Genomic DNA, 13038 nt, shown 5'->3' with positions numbered 1-13038 from the left:
CTTCGTGAATAAAAGACCATAGAGACCATAGATAATTCTCATTATCTAGTCCAGGCACCCCCAAACTGCGGCCCTCCAGATGTTTTGGCCTACAACTCCCATGATCCCTAGCTAACAGGACTAGTGTTCGGGGAAGATGGGAATTGTAGTCCAAAACATCTGGAGGGCCGAAGTTTGGGGATGCCTGATCTAGTCTCTCATCCGTGATGCTACACTAAGTCTCGGGTTCTTTGGAAGGTGACTAGAATCGAAAGCGGGGTACTCCTACCTTTCTCTGAGATCTTGGCAGAGGGGCAAAAAGTCACCTCAGCTGAAATGCCGTTTTTTGCTACTACCATTGATACAGAAAACAAAAGGGGGGGAAAGCATGGGAGCTCTGTTCTTCACCTCTTCTTCCAGTCACCCGGCCAGCTTCACACATTACGCAGAAGAAATCCAGACCCAGGTTTGCCCCGGGTTCAGCGTTCAACAGGGACCTTGCGAGCGCCCATTGCTCCCCGCCGCCCTCCCCCTCGTACAGGTGCCGGTCCCCGTTCGTATTCTGCTCTCGAATCCGTGTGAAAGAGGAATGTGTGAAGCCGCCAATTCCTTTATAAATAGAGGGTTTAACTGGAGAAGGCATATGTGTTTTATACATTGGGGGGGGTGAAAGTTTGCTGGTGGAAAGGAAAGCTCCCGACGGCGCTCTTGGCGCTCTCCCCTCAGCAGCGCCTCGCTGCTTTATAGCCTTCGGCAACGGCATGCGCTGAGGCGAAGGAACGGCGAGCGGGTGGGGGCGGGAAGCAGAGCGAAGCGGCCGCAGCAGCAGCAGGGTCTCCTCTATCTCTCAGCACGCTCTGCGGGTTACCCGGCTGGGGCTGCGCGCGCAGCCTCCCCCCTCTCGCTCCCCCCGCTTCTCTTTCTCTTCCCCCCTCCCACCCCTCCTCACTCCGCTCGCGCGCTCGCACTTCTCCTCTCTCCCCACCCCTCCCTCTCCCCGCGCTCTCGCGTTGACTGCCGGGATCGCTGGCCGCTTTGGTTAATGTCCGCCATGTTTGCCATGGCGCAGGGAGCGGATCGAGCGAGCCCGGCGCGGACCTAGGGCTGCGGGCGGCTCTTCGGCGGAGCTGTTCCGGGGCGGCGGGGCTCTCCATGGTGTGTCGGGCCGGGTCCGGGAGCGGCTGGGAGGCGGCGGCGGCGAGGCCGTAGTGAGGGGGTCCCCCCTCACACACACTCCCCCCCCAGCCCGGCCCCGGGGTGTTATTGTGAGGGGGAGACAATGAGCAAACTCTCCTTCCGAGCCCGGGCGCTAGACGCCGCCAAACCGCTGCCCATCTACCGCGGCAAGGATATGCCCGACCTCAATGACTGCGTCTCCATCAACCGCGCCGTGCCGCAGATGCCGACTGGCATGGAGAAGGAGGAGGAATCGGTAAGGGAGTCGCGCAAGTGGGGGGGCACCATTGTTTATCAGACATCTCCACCCCCCCTCCCCTCACGGGAAATAGGCCATTGGCATTCACCAAGCGCCGCTACGCACGCTCGCCGCCGCAGCGGCGCACGCTCCTTATGGGGTCTTGCGTAAACAGCGCAGCGTAAACTCTCCTCCGGCGCCGTAAGCGGGGCCTTGCTCCGCCATCTTCTTTGCGTCCCCAGGACTCGCGAAGTGTTTTGATTAAGGAGGGGCGGGGAGAGTGAGAGGGGAAGGCTCTTACGCTGGCGGAAGAGAAGGGAAGCGCAAAAAGCGTCCTTGAATGGGAGAGTGTGCGCGGCGGCCGTTTTTGTCGGAGCTTGTCTTCTGCTGCTGTTTGGTTTTCAGTTCTGTGCATTAGGCGGGCTTGGGCTTAAAACGGCAGCCGCTCCTAGAGTTTTCCATATGCCTCTTTGCTTTTGACGGAGTGTCTTTATTCCAGGGCATCAGACCTTCCTTATGGCAGATATTGTTTCGTACACATTCGCAGCTGGCTGCTCTCGTAGCAGCACAGCGAGTGATGGCAGCGCTGTATCTGGCTGGATAAATAGCAAAGATGTACGTTGGGGGAAAGGAAGCAGGGTCCTGCTTCCGTTTGAGTTTAATGAAATAGTGATGTGCTTAGCTCGCAGGGATTGGACTATATCCCAAGACTCGGAAGCTGTTATATTATTTTGACAGCCCGCACTTCTGCATCCAAGTGGGGCTTAACGCTGCCAGTTTGCTTTGGCTAACCTGTGAGCCATGCAGAACAAAAATACGGGATTTTTATGGTTTACGTTAATCTGTGTGATCCAGCACTATTCCGTTATATTTTGATTTGTTTCTGTTGCCAAAACAACACTGACAGCACAATCCCATACATGCATGTACTCAGAAGCAGGTACCACTGAGTTCACTGGGGCTTACTGCTAAATAAATGTGTATAGAATTGTAACTGAGACTTAATGATTCACAACAGAAGTGTCTGCAGGTGACCACTAATGTTGTTGGAAATGATGACACTTGTTTGTGGTGGTTGAATGTATGTAATGGGCTGTAGGTGTGAAATACCAGCTTTCTCTTAGTTCACATCTCTATTAGGCTGTGATAGTTGGAATTTAATTCATTGCTTTTGTAGTATATGTATAATTCTTTGCTGTATGTTATAGATAAGACACCTGCTGTCTGTATTATTTGTGCTTCTTGAGCAAACCTGCTGAATTAGTTTTCTTAAAAGCTGGAGTTGCATATTGTTCTGTGTACAAGCTGCCCCTCTAAAGTGCCTGTACTTGCATGCAGAGCTGATAGTAAATGTATCCTCAGAAATTTCTTCAATGAAACGATTTCTCCGCCTCATTGCCAGCCCACTGTGTGTTGGATTGGTTGTGACTGTCAGAAGAAGGTCGCACACTTTGTGATTGGCTTCCTTGTTTGAGTGTTAAAACAGAGAGGCATCTTTGTAATCATTCATTGGTAACTCATGATTATGACCTCATTGTATTTTTTTGCATTATAATTTATAATATATTGAGTATTGTTAATACTTCAACTGTATTTTAACCCTTTTAGGAAGTGAATTAATGCAAATGTGTATTTTTAAAGCAAACTATAATGTAGTTTATATTTACTAATTTAACTGCTTTTTTCCAGTAGCTGTCTAGTTTAAAAGATTTTTATCGTTTCAGGCAACTACTTTGTAGAAAGTGGAATTAATATTCTTTTAAAAATCTGGATATTAAATTTTGCAAATTTTGTGTATAATTTTAATATAAACATTTTAAATTATGCCAACATATACAACTTTTATTATTGGTTGTTTTGAAAAGCAGTCATAATTTACAGTCAGTTATGAAATATGTCTCTTGAAAACAAAATTCGCTAGTCTCTTTGAGACATTCTCACAGATAGGTTAGGTTGAAGCCTTGCTGTACAGTCATGTGCATGTTTAGCCAGAATTACTGTACGTCCCACCATGTCCAGTGAGTCTTACTTCCTAGTACGGCTCTATGACCCAGAGTGTCTTTTGTGCAGACATCTGGCCCACTTAGACTGCCATATATATATATATATATATATATATATATATATATATATAATCTCCTTTCAGCCACATTTGTGCGGAAGGCAACTAATAAATATGAATAATAATAATGTTCTAAAGCAATCCTATGCACACTTACTTGGATTTAACATTAAAAGCAATGGGCCTTATTTGAGTAGACATAGGATTACACAGTTAGTAAGCTTCAAGCCCAATGCTAGCCATGCTTACTAAGAAATCACATTGATATCAGTGGAATTAACTTTGAAACAAATATTTTATTTTATATATACATTTGTATATTATTCTGATGAACTCCACAAAGAGGTTTACATACATCAGGAATTCCCAAACTGTCCTGCGGACCACTCAGTCACTTGTGAGCTTCATTCATGTGGTCCACAGCTTGTCTGGATTTGTAGCTAAAGACAAGAGATGACATATTCATTGCATTAAATAGTCATGCTATGACATATTCATTGCATTAAATAGTCATTGCATTAAATAGTCATGAGTTTGACCAAACTGCGGGGGGCAGTGCAAGACAGGAGTGCCTGGCGTGCTATGGTCCATGGGGTCACGAAGAGTCGGACACGACTAAACGACTAAACAACAACAACAAATAGTCATGCTAATTTTTAATTGTCTTTTGTTTAGCATTGTAGTTACTATTATAAAATATATAAGAAGGAATAAATATACAAATAAAAATCAAAAAGCATATTGGACAGTGCATCATATAAAATCATTAAATAGTCCACTAAGACCCAGTTTTCAAATGATCCATGAGGAAAAAAGTTTGGAAACCACTGACATAATTAAACCCCCAGTCTATCTTGATACCTACTCTTTCGTAAGGGTTCCTCTATACATGGCTGCCATTTCTGATCTGGTATCCTATGCCGTTCTCAATATTTCCCCATGAAATTGTTGTCAGGAAAACCTGGCACTGGTTGACTGTTTTTCAGTGGGGCCTCTCACATTGAGCTGTGCTCGGCTGCAGATGCAAGTCTGGTGCTGGGTTCTGTCTCCATAGAGGGGAAGTGGCTCAGACAAAAGAAAGGGCTGCTAGGACAAGATGGGAACCAACCATTCTTAGCCTAGACCAGGCATAGGCAAACTCGGTCCTCCAGATGTTTTAGGACTACAACTCCCATCATCCCTGACCACTGGTCCTGTTAGCTATGGATGATGGGAGTTGTATTCCCAAAACATCTGGAGGGCCAAGTTTGCCTATGCCTGGCCCAGACCAATCTTAGTTATTAAAGGTGCACCAGATCCAGTGTACATACTCCCTCCTATGGAGTGGCCACCCAAAAAGCCTGACACTGGACTTCTCTTTCTTTGGATCGCACATATTTTTGGCTCAAGGTTCTGTCTCTTCCTCTTTTTGCAGTAGTTCCAGTTGACAAAAGGGGTTTGAGGACACAGTACCCATCCTTAAGATGGTATCCTTGCATTTCTATAGCCCAGGCACGTCCAACAGGTAGATCGTGATCTACCGATAGATCACTGGACGTCTGTGGTAGATCACTGGTAGATCACTGGTTCCCCCCATAGAAGCTTAACAACTTTGGCTCAACTAAAAGAAGCTCAACATTTTCTCCCTACACCCCCCAAAAATGGGGTTTCCCCTCCCTAAAAGACAGCTCAACAATTCTTTCATCTGAAACCCCAAAAACGGCCTTTGTTCCTAATAAAAGCTCAACAATTTTGACCTGAAACCACCCCCCACAAAAGGGGGAAGATCACTGCCAGTTTGTAACTCTGTGAGTAGATTGCAGTCACTTGGGAGTTGGCCACCCCTGCTATAGCCCTCTTGAACATGCAAGAGGTAAAAGTGGGGAGGGACTGGAGTGCACACGCAAGTCCTGCCGCAGGTCACACATTCAGCATAAACAGGATCTGGAGACTCAGGAATGCTGTTCTAACTTTAATATAATAATACTAATACTAATACTAATACTAATACCGGTACTAATAATAATAATATTTATAACCCCCGCCCACCTGGCTGGGTTTCCCCAGCCACTCTGGGCGGTTTCCAACAGAATATTAAAATACAATAATCTATTAAACATTAAAAGCTTCCCTAAACAGGACTGCCTTCAGATGCCTTCTAAAAGTCTGGTACAGTGGTACCTCTACTTACGAATTTAATGCGTTCTGAACGCACATTTGTAAGTAGAAAAAATCCTATCTAAACCGCATCCAAGATGGCGGACGGAGCTCCATTCGTAAGTAGAAACATTCGTAAGTAGAGTTCTTCGTAAGTAGAGGTACCACTGTAGTTGTTTTTCTCTTTGACATCTGGTGGGAGGGCGTTCCACAGGGTGGGTGCCACTATCGAGAAGGCCCTCTGCCTGGTTCCCTGTAACTTGGCTTCTCGCAGTGAGGGAACCGCCAGAAGGCCCTCAGCACTGGATCTCAGTGTCCGGGCTGAACGATGGGGGTGGAGACGCTCCTTTAAATAAATTGAATTTCACTGCATTCACATACTCTTGGTTGGTCTCTATTTCTGTTTCTATGGCAGATTACAAATGGGTCTCTCTGATGTAATAGGGTGGATATATACATGCGGTGAGGCATTATAAAGTAATCTCAGTTTTATTTCCTTTATGCAGTTGTACATGGAAAACATTTCAGTCATGTTTCAGTCAGTTTTGCTTGTAATTGCCATTGATGATGATGAGTATAGTGCTTCTATAAATGGGCCAGAGGTCTTAAAATAGTGTGGGAGTGGGTTGACAGAGTTTATGACTAGACTGGGTATACTCTTGTTGTTCTTTAAAGTGGGGGATGACTTCTGCAGCAAGGTAACCCAAATTACATGGTTTGAACCAATTCTACAACTGGCTTGGCAAGATCAGGGTACTGATTAATCTTATTAAATGGTGGACCCCTAATAAAGAGGTGCTGTATCTCTCTTCTCCGCCTGCCTGGTGTAAATAACTATTTTATTTTTTAATTAGTAATGCATAGTTTATTTAGGGATCAGTTCTGTTGGTACAAGAATCACAGAAACATGAAGTGGAATAATGTAACTTTGTAGTGTTGCTTGTGATTGTAAGGTATAAGTGGAACATGACAATAGTGCCACTTGAGTAGCTACAATAATTAGATGCAGTTCCACTCAAATAAAATTAGTACATCATCTTCTCTGCTCTAGGTGGTCACTGGTGGAGCGCTGGACTGTGAGGCCCTAGAATTTAGCCCTATGGTCCAGCCTTTAGCTGCACTAGTTTACCACTGTGGTTATAAAGGCAGCATTAATTTTGATGATGATAAATGCATACATGTTTTAACATCTAATTTATGCATAAAGCACAAGAGACTCTTGTGCATTAAAGAGTAGATTAAAAAAGATTTTACTAAGCTTTGTTTTTCTTTTTTTGGGGGAAACTACTAGCACACTTCACGTACACACATGATCATCACCATTCTTAACAGTTCTGCAGCTACCGTGTTTCTCATATTATAAGTCATGTCTTATATTAATTTTTTCTTCAAAAAAACACGACATGGCTTATTTTTGAGGGATGTCTTATTTTTTAATAAAGTGCACGCGGGCGCTGTTTGCCGGGCTTGTCAAGCCCAGCAAGGAGCGCCCGCCGATCTTCGGTGACAGGCGGGGATGGGGGGAGAGCGGAGAACGATCTCCGCTTCTCCCCCACCCCCGCCTGTCACACAGCACAGGGCCGAAGATCGGCGGGCGCTGTTTGCCGGGCTTGTCAAGCCCAGCAAACAGCGCCCGCCGATCTTTGGTGACAGGCGGGGGTGGGGGGAGAGCGGAGCACGATCTCCGCTTCCCCCCCACCCCCCCTGTCACACAGGACAGGTCCGAAGATCGGCGGGCGCTGTTTGCCGGGCTTGTCAAGCCCAGCAAGGAGCGCCCGCCGATCTTTGGTGACAGGTGGGGGTGGGGGGAGAGCGGAGAACGATCTCCGCTTCCCCCCCCACCCCCGCCTGTCACACAGGACAGGTCCGAAGATCGGCGGGCGCTGTTTGCCGGGCTTGTCAAGCCCAGCAAGGAGCGCCCGCCGATCTTTGGTGACAGGTGGGGGTGGGGGGAGAGCGGAGAACGATCTCCGCTTCCCCCCCCACCCCCGCCTGTCACACAGGACAGGTCCGAAGGTCGGCGGGCGCTGTTTGCCGGGCTTGTCAAGCCCAGCAAGGAGCGCCCGCCGATCTTTGGTGACAGGCGGGGGTGGGGGGAGAGCGGAGAACGATCTCCGCTTCCCCCCCACCCCCGCCTGTCACACAGGACAGGTCCGAAGATCGGCAGGCGCTGTTTGCCGGGCTTGTCAAGCCCAGCAAACAGCGCCCGCCGATCTTCGGTGACAGGCGGGGGTGGGCGGAGAGCGGAGAACGATCTCCGCTTCCCCCCCACCCCCGCCTGTCACACAGCACAGGTCGGCGGGCGCTGTTTGCCGGGCTTGTCAAGCCCAGCTAGGAGCGCCCGCCGATCTTTGGTGACAGGCGGGGGTGGGGGGAGAGCGGAGAACGATCTCCGCTTCCCCCCCACCCCCGCCTGTCACACAGGACAGGTCCGAAGATCGGCGGGCGCTGTTTGCCGGGCTTGTCAAGCCCAGCAAGGAGCGCCCGCCGATCTTTGGTGACAGGCGGGGGTGGGGGGAGAGCGGAGCACGATCTCCGCTTCCCCCCCACCCCCGCCTGTCACACAGGACAGGTCCGAAGATCGGCGGGCGCTGTTTGCCGGGCTTGTCAAGCCCAGCAAGGAGCGCCCGCCGATCTTTGGTGACAGGCGGGGGTGGGGGGAGAGCGGAGAACGATCTCCGCTTCTCGCCCACCCCCGCCTGTCACACAGCACAGGGCCGAAGATCGGCGGGCGCTGTTTGCCGGGCTTGTCAAGCCCAGCTAGGAGCGCCCGCCGATCTTCGGTGACAGGCGGGGGTGGGCGGAGAGCAGAGAACGATCTCCGCTTCCCCCCCACCCCCGCCTGTCACACAGGACAGGTCCGAAGATCGGCGGGCGCTGTTTGCCGGGCTTGTCAAGCCCAGCTAGGAGCGCCCGCCGATCTTCGGTGACAGGCGGGGGTGGGCGGAGAGCAGAGAACGATCTCCGCTTCCCCCCCCACCCCCACCTGTCACACAGGACAGGTCCGAAGATCGGCGGGCGCTGTTTGCCGGGCTTGTCAAGCCCAGCAAACAGTGCCCGCCGATCTTTGGTGACAGGCGGGGGTGGGGGGAGAGCGGAGAACGATCTCCGCTTCTCCCCCACCCCCGCCTGTCACACAGCACAGGTCGGCGGGTGCTGTTTGCCGGGCTTGTCAAGCCCAGCAAGGAGCGCCCGCCGATCTTTGGTGACAGGCGGGGGTGGGGGGAGAGCGGAGAACGATCTCCGCTTCTCGCCCACCCCCGCCTGTCACACAGCACAGGGCCGAAGATCGGCGGGCGCTGTTTGCCGGGCTTGTCAAGCCCAGCTAGGAGCGCCCGCCGATCTTCGGTGACAGGCGGGGGTGGGCGGAGAGCAGAGAACGATCTCCGCTTCCCCCCCACCCCCGCCTGTCACACAGGACAGGTCCGAAGATCGGCGGGCGCTGTTTGCCGGGCTTGTCAAGCCCAGCAAACAGCGCCCGCCGATCTTTGGTGACAGGCGGGGGTGGGGGGAGAGCGGAGAACGATCTCCGCTTCCCCCCCCCACCCCCGCCTGTCACACAGGACAGGTCCGAAGATCGGCGGGCGCTGTTTGCCGGGCTTGTCAAGCCCAGCAAGGAGCGCCCGCCGATCTTTGGTGACAGGCGGGGGTGGGGGGAGAGCGGAGAACGATCTCCGCTTCCCCCCACCCCTGCCTGTCACACAGCACAGGTCCGAAGATCGGCGGGCGCTGTTTGCCGGGCTTGTCAAGCCCAGCAAGGAGCGCCCTCCGATCTTCGGCTCTGTCCCCCGATGCGCGACGGCTCGGGGAAGCAGGCAGGGAGCTCCTGCTGGGTCCCGCGCCTTCGCCTCTCGCTCGGTCGGGGCTACACGACATGGCTTATTTTCGGGGTATGTCTTATTTTTCACCAACCCTTAGAAATCCTGTCATGGCTTATTTTTTGGGGATGCCTTAAAATATGAGAAACACGGTATCAGAATGAAAAACTTCTTTAAAAATATTAGGAAGTGGCATTCTGTACAGTCATACTTCATGTTATGTGCGCTGCGGGTTACGTCCTTTCGGGTTGCGCTCCGCTCCGAACCCGGAAGGACTGGGGGCCGGTCCACTGTCCCTCAGACATTGTGGGGGACCAGGCTATATTTTGAATTTTTTAAAATAAATGAACGAATTCCTCTGCCCCACAAATAACCCAGAGATGCATTTTAAATAAAACGACACATTCTACTCAGTAAAAACACACTGATTCCCAGATCGTCCGCGGGCTGGATTTAGAAGGCGATTGGGCCAGATCCGGCCCCCGGGCCTTAGTTTGCCTACCCATGGCATAAACCTATATTCTGTTGTCTTTGCTAATGCAAACTGAAGATAGCTATGTAAGTTTCTTAAGCTAATAATAACGGAGTTTACACACTTTTACATCAAGTTTTAGTTCAGTTTGAGCTATACAAAATGCTGTGTTCAGATATTCTGAAAAGGTTTTTGGAGTGTGAACACAGCCCAAAGACACCTGTCATAAATGCACTGCTTTCCAGTAGAGAGCCACATGAATGTTTCCATCCATTTGTTTGCCTCCCTTGTTGGGACAATTGTTGATGGGAAATAGTGCCTCTTAGTGTGGCCATATTCAGATGTTGTTTCCTCCCCAGGGTTTGCATTCCACATGGAGGGTTTTAGAGTGTGTGAAACAGCCCAAGTGACTTCAGCTTTCTATAACTTAGTCTTTTGGTTTAGCCTAATGGGAATGCAACAACAGTGACTGTTGTTCAGTTCAGTGGATTAGGTAAATCAGTTCAGTGGATTAGGTAAAATATTTTCATCTTTAGTTTGAGCAAAGGAAAGAGACAACACTTGACACATATGCACTTAAAGCAAAGGTAAGTGCATCTTGGAGTATCATAGAATTGTAGAGTTGAAACTTGGAGGGGATCCCCAAGGGTAATCTAGTACAACCCCCTGCAATGCAGGAATCTGAACACTCAGTCCCCACACAGTTGGCCTTGAAACTGTTGATAGTTTCAGCCCAGTCCTGTGCGTGTTTCCCCATAATTAAGTCCCAGTGTGTTTAATGGGATATATTGTCCAATAGATTTGCAGATGATTGCAGCAGTGACCATGGAGCTATCAAGAAGAAAGATGACTTTTGATTTACTAACAATGCAATTCTAGATATGTTTGCTCAGAAGTAATCCCCACTGAGTTCAGTGGAAGGTGAGTGAGCATAGGATTGCATTGTTAATGTTGATGAGGATCTGCTGTGAGGTCTAAGCATTGCCAAACCATTTGGATACTGTGGCCATAGTAGTATGAAATTTAACTTCAGTGCAAATTGAGAATTTTCCAGAAGACCTAATGCAGTCAGTCCTTTTAATCTTAAAGGGGAAATTTTCTTAAAATAAAGGTGGGGGTGGGAAGCACAAACTCGGGCATATGAAGGGTAATTGATGGTAAAGTGAACCATTATTGAGCAAGTTGATTCTGTAAAGAGAAATATATACATATAAGCTGGCTTGCACACATGTGGAAATGCACCTGGATGTACATTATCATCCAAGCTCTGTTTAACTGCCTAGATATGAAGTGTGTTGTGAATGAGGATGCAAAGTTATTACATGTTACTAGTTGCTTATGACTGCAGCCAAACTCTTTGAAGCTAGTATTCTTACTGTTCTCTTACGGTGTGAACCAAATATTGATATTAATATGAAATACAGTGGTGCATCGCAAGACGAAATTAATTCGTTCCGCGAGTCATTTTGTATTGCGAAAATTTCATCTTGCGGTTTTCCAATGTAAACAAAGCAAAGCAAAAAAAAAAAAAGCAAAAAAATTCGTCTTGAGAAGCACGGCCATAGAAAAATTCGTCTTGTGAGTCAACAAAAAGATTGTGAAACACTTTCGTCTTGCGAGTTTTTCGTTGCGCGAGGCATTCGTCTTGCGAGCTACCACTGTAAATAAAATTTTTTTTAATAGTCTGAAACAGGAAATCAGTCACACAGCCAATGGGACTATTAGATACTCCTTTTCCCCTATTTTAAGATGTAGTCATAAAATAAGCATAGCAGGATTTTTAAGCATTCAAGGAATATAAGCCATACCCCGAAATTAAGACATAGTGATAGGCGCAGCAGCAATGCCAGCTGCGGCAGGAAGAGGAGGAAAAAAATAAGACATCCCCTGAAAAAAATAAGACATCCCCTGAAAAAAGCCATATTGTGTTATTTTGAGGAAAAACACGGTAGCTATGGGGGGAAAGGAGTATTAAAAGATGACAGGGAGACTCTATAGAAGCTAAATGAATTATTTACACCAATTTTCATTGTAGAAGAGTTGATGGTTTTGAGGAATTGATTTTGAAGACTCAAGTGGAGCGACACAAGATTTTGAGACTAAAACAGTTGGGAACCTTTGGCCCTACATGAGCCACAATTCCTATCATGCTTGCCCGTGTAAACTGATAGTACTGCAAAGGACAGAAATGTTTTGTTCTGTTCTATTAGATGACACAGAATTATTCTTTTTTTCTGCAACAGAAAATATTGCTTCACTAGGTTTTGGATTATTTTTAGATAGTATTAGTAGACGTGAAATTAGAATGATCTGGTAGATAAAGTCCAATAAAAATTTGGACTTAAATATATTTTGAAAAATCACAGAGTTTCTAAGCAATTTTTATCAGTAACTGCTTAAAAAGGGAGTTGAATAAATCAACAGGTGGTTTGCATTAGAAGGAAGTTAACAGTGGAGTTCCCCAAGAATCTAAATTTGGAATAATTTTAGTTATTAATCAATGATCTGGAGTCAGGTGAAATAAATATAATTTATTGATTGCACAGAATTATTCAGGATGTGCAGGCTGTGGAGAACTCCCAAACGACCTTTTCAAATTGGTTGACTAGGAACCAACTAGTATATTAGATTCAATGTAACCTTGAGCACATTAAACAAATAAATACAGTGGTACCTCAGTTTATGAACACAATTGGTTCCGGAAGTCTGTTCATAAACTGAGGTGTTCATAAACTGAAGCGAACTTTCCCATTGAAAGTAATGGAAAGTGGATTAATCCGTTCCAGACGGTCCGCTGAGTAACCGTTCATAAACTGAAGCGAACTTTCCCATTGAAAGTAATGGAAAGTGGATTAATCCGTTCCAGACGGGTCCGCGGAGTACTTAAACTGAAGCGTTCATAAACTGAAGCATGGGTGTAATTGGTTCCGGAAGTCTGTTCATAAACTGAAGCGTTCATAAACTGAAGCGAACTTTCCCATTAAAAGTAATGGAAAGTGGATTAATCCGTTCCAGATGGGTCCGTGGCGTTCATAAACCGAAAATTCATAAACCGAGGTGTTCATAAACCGAGGTTCCACTGTAAACCAAAATAATGTCTCATATACTGAGGATGTCAAAAGTGGCTGTAATTGTTGAGGAAAGAGATCCTGGGGTC

General features: G+C 47.7%; 1 protein-coding gene across 2 annotated transcripts in view; it reads left to right on the top strand.

The window, feature by feature from the left end:
* Window positions 1-924: 924 nt before the first annotated feature.
* EPC2 (enhancer of polycomb 2) overlaps window positions 925-13038 on the top strand; it is a 51072-nt gene continuing 38958 nt past the window's right edge. Inside the window, exon 1 of one of the 2 annotated variants that reach the window (XM_035131277.3) lies at window positions 925-1411. In XM_035131277.3, coding sequence (XP_034987168.1) covers window positions 1259-1411 — 153 coding nt within the window. In that variant the 5' untranslated portion in view covers window positions 925-1258. The remainder of the gene's footprint in view (window positions 1412-13038) is intronic. The other variant, XM_088661643.1, reaches the window with a different exon arrangement.

This window comes from Zootoca vivipara, chromosome 1 (assembly GCF_965207765.1).
Source record: "Zootoca vivipara chromosome 1, rZooViv2.hap1.1, whole genome shotgun sequence".
Taxonomy (NCBI): Eukaryota; Metazoa; Chordata; class Lepidosauria; order Squamata; family Lacertidae; genus Zootoca; species Zootoca vivipara.
Note: the sequence above shows the minus strand (reverse complement) of the source record. Positions and strands in the feature narration are given on the sequence as shown.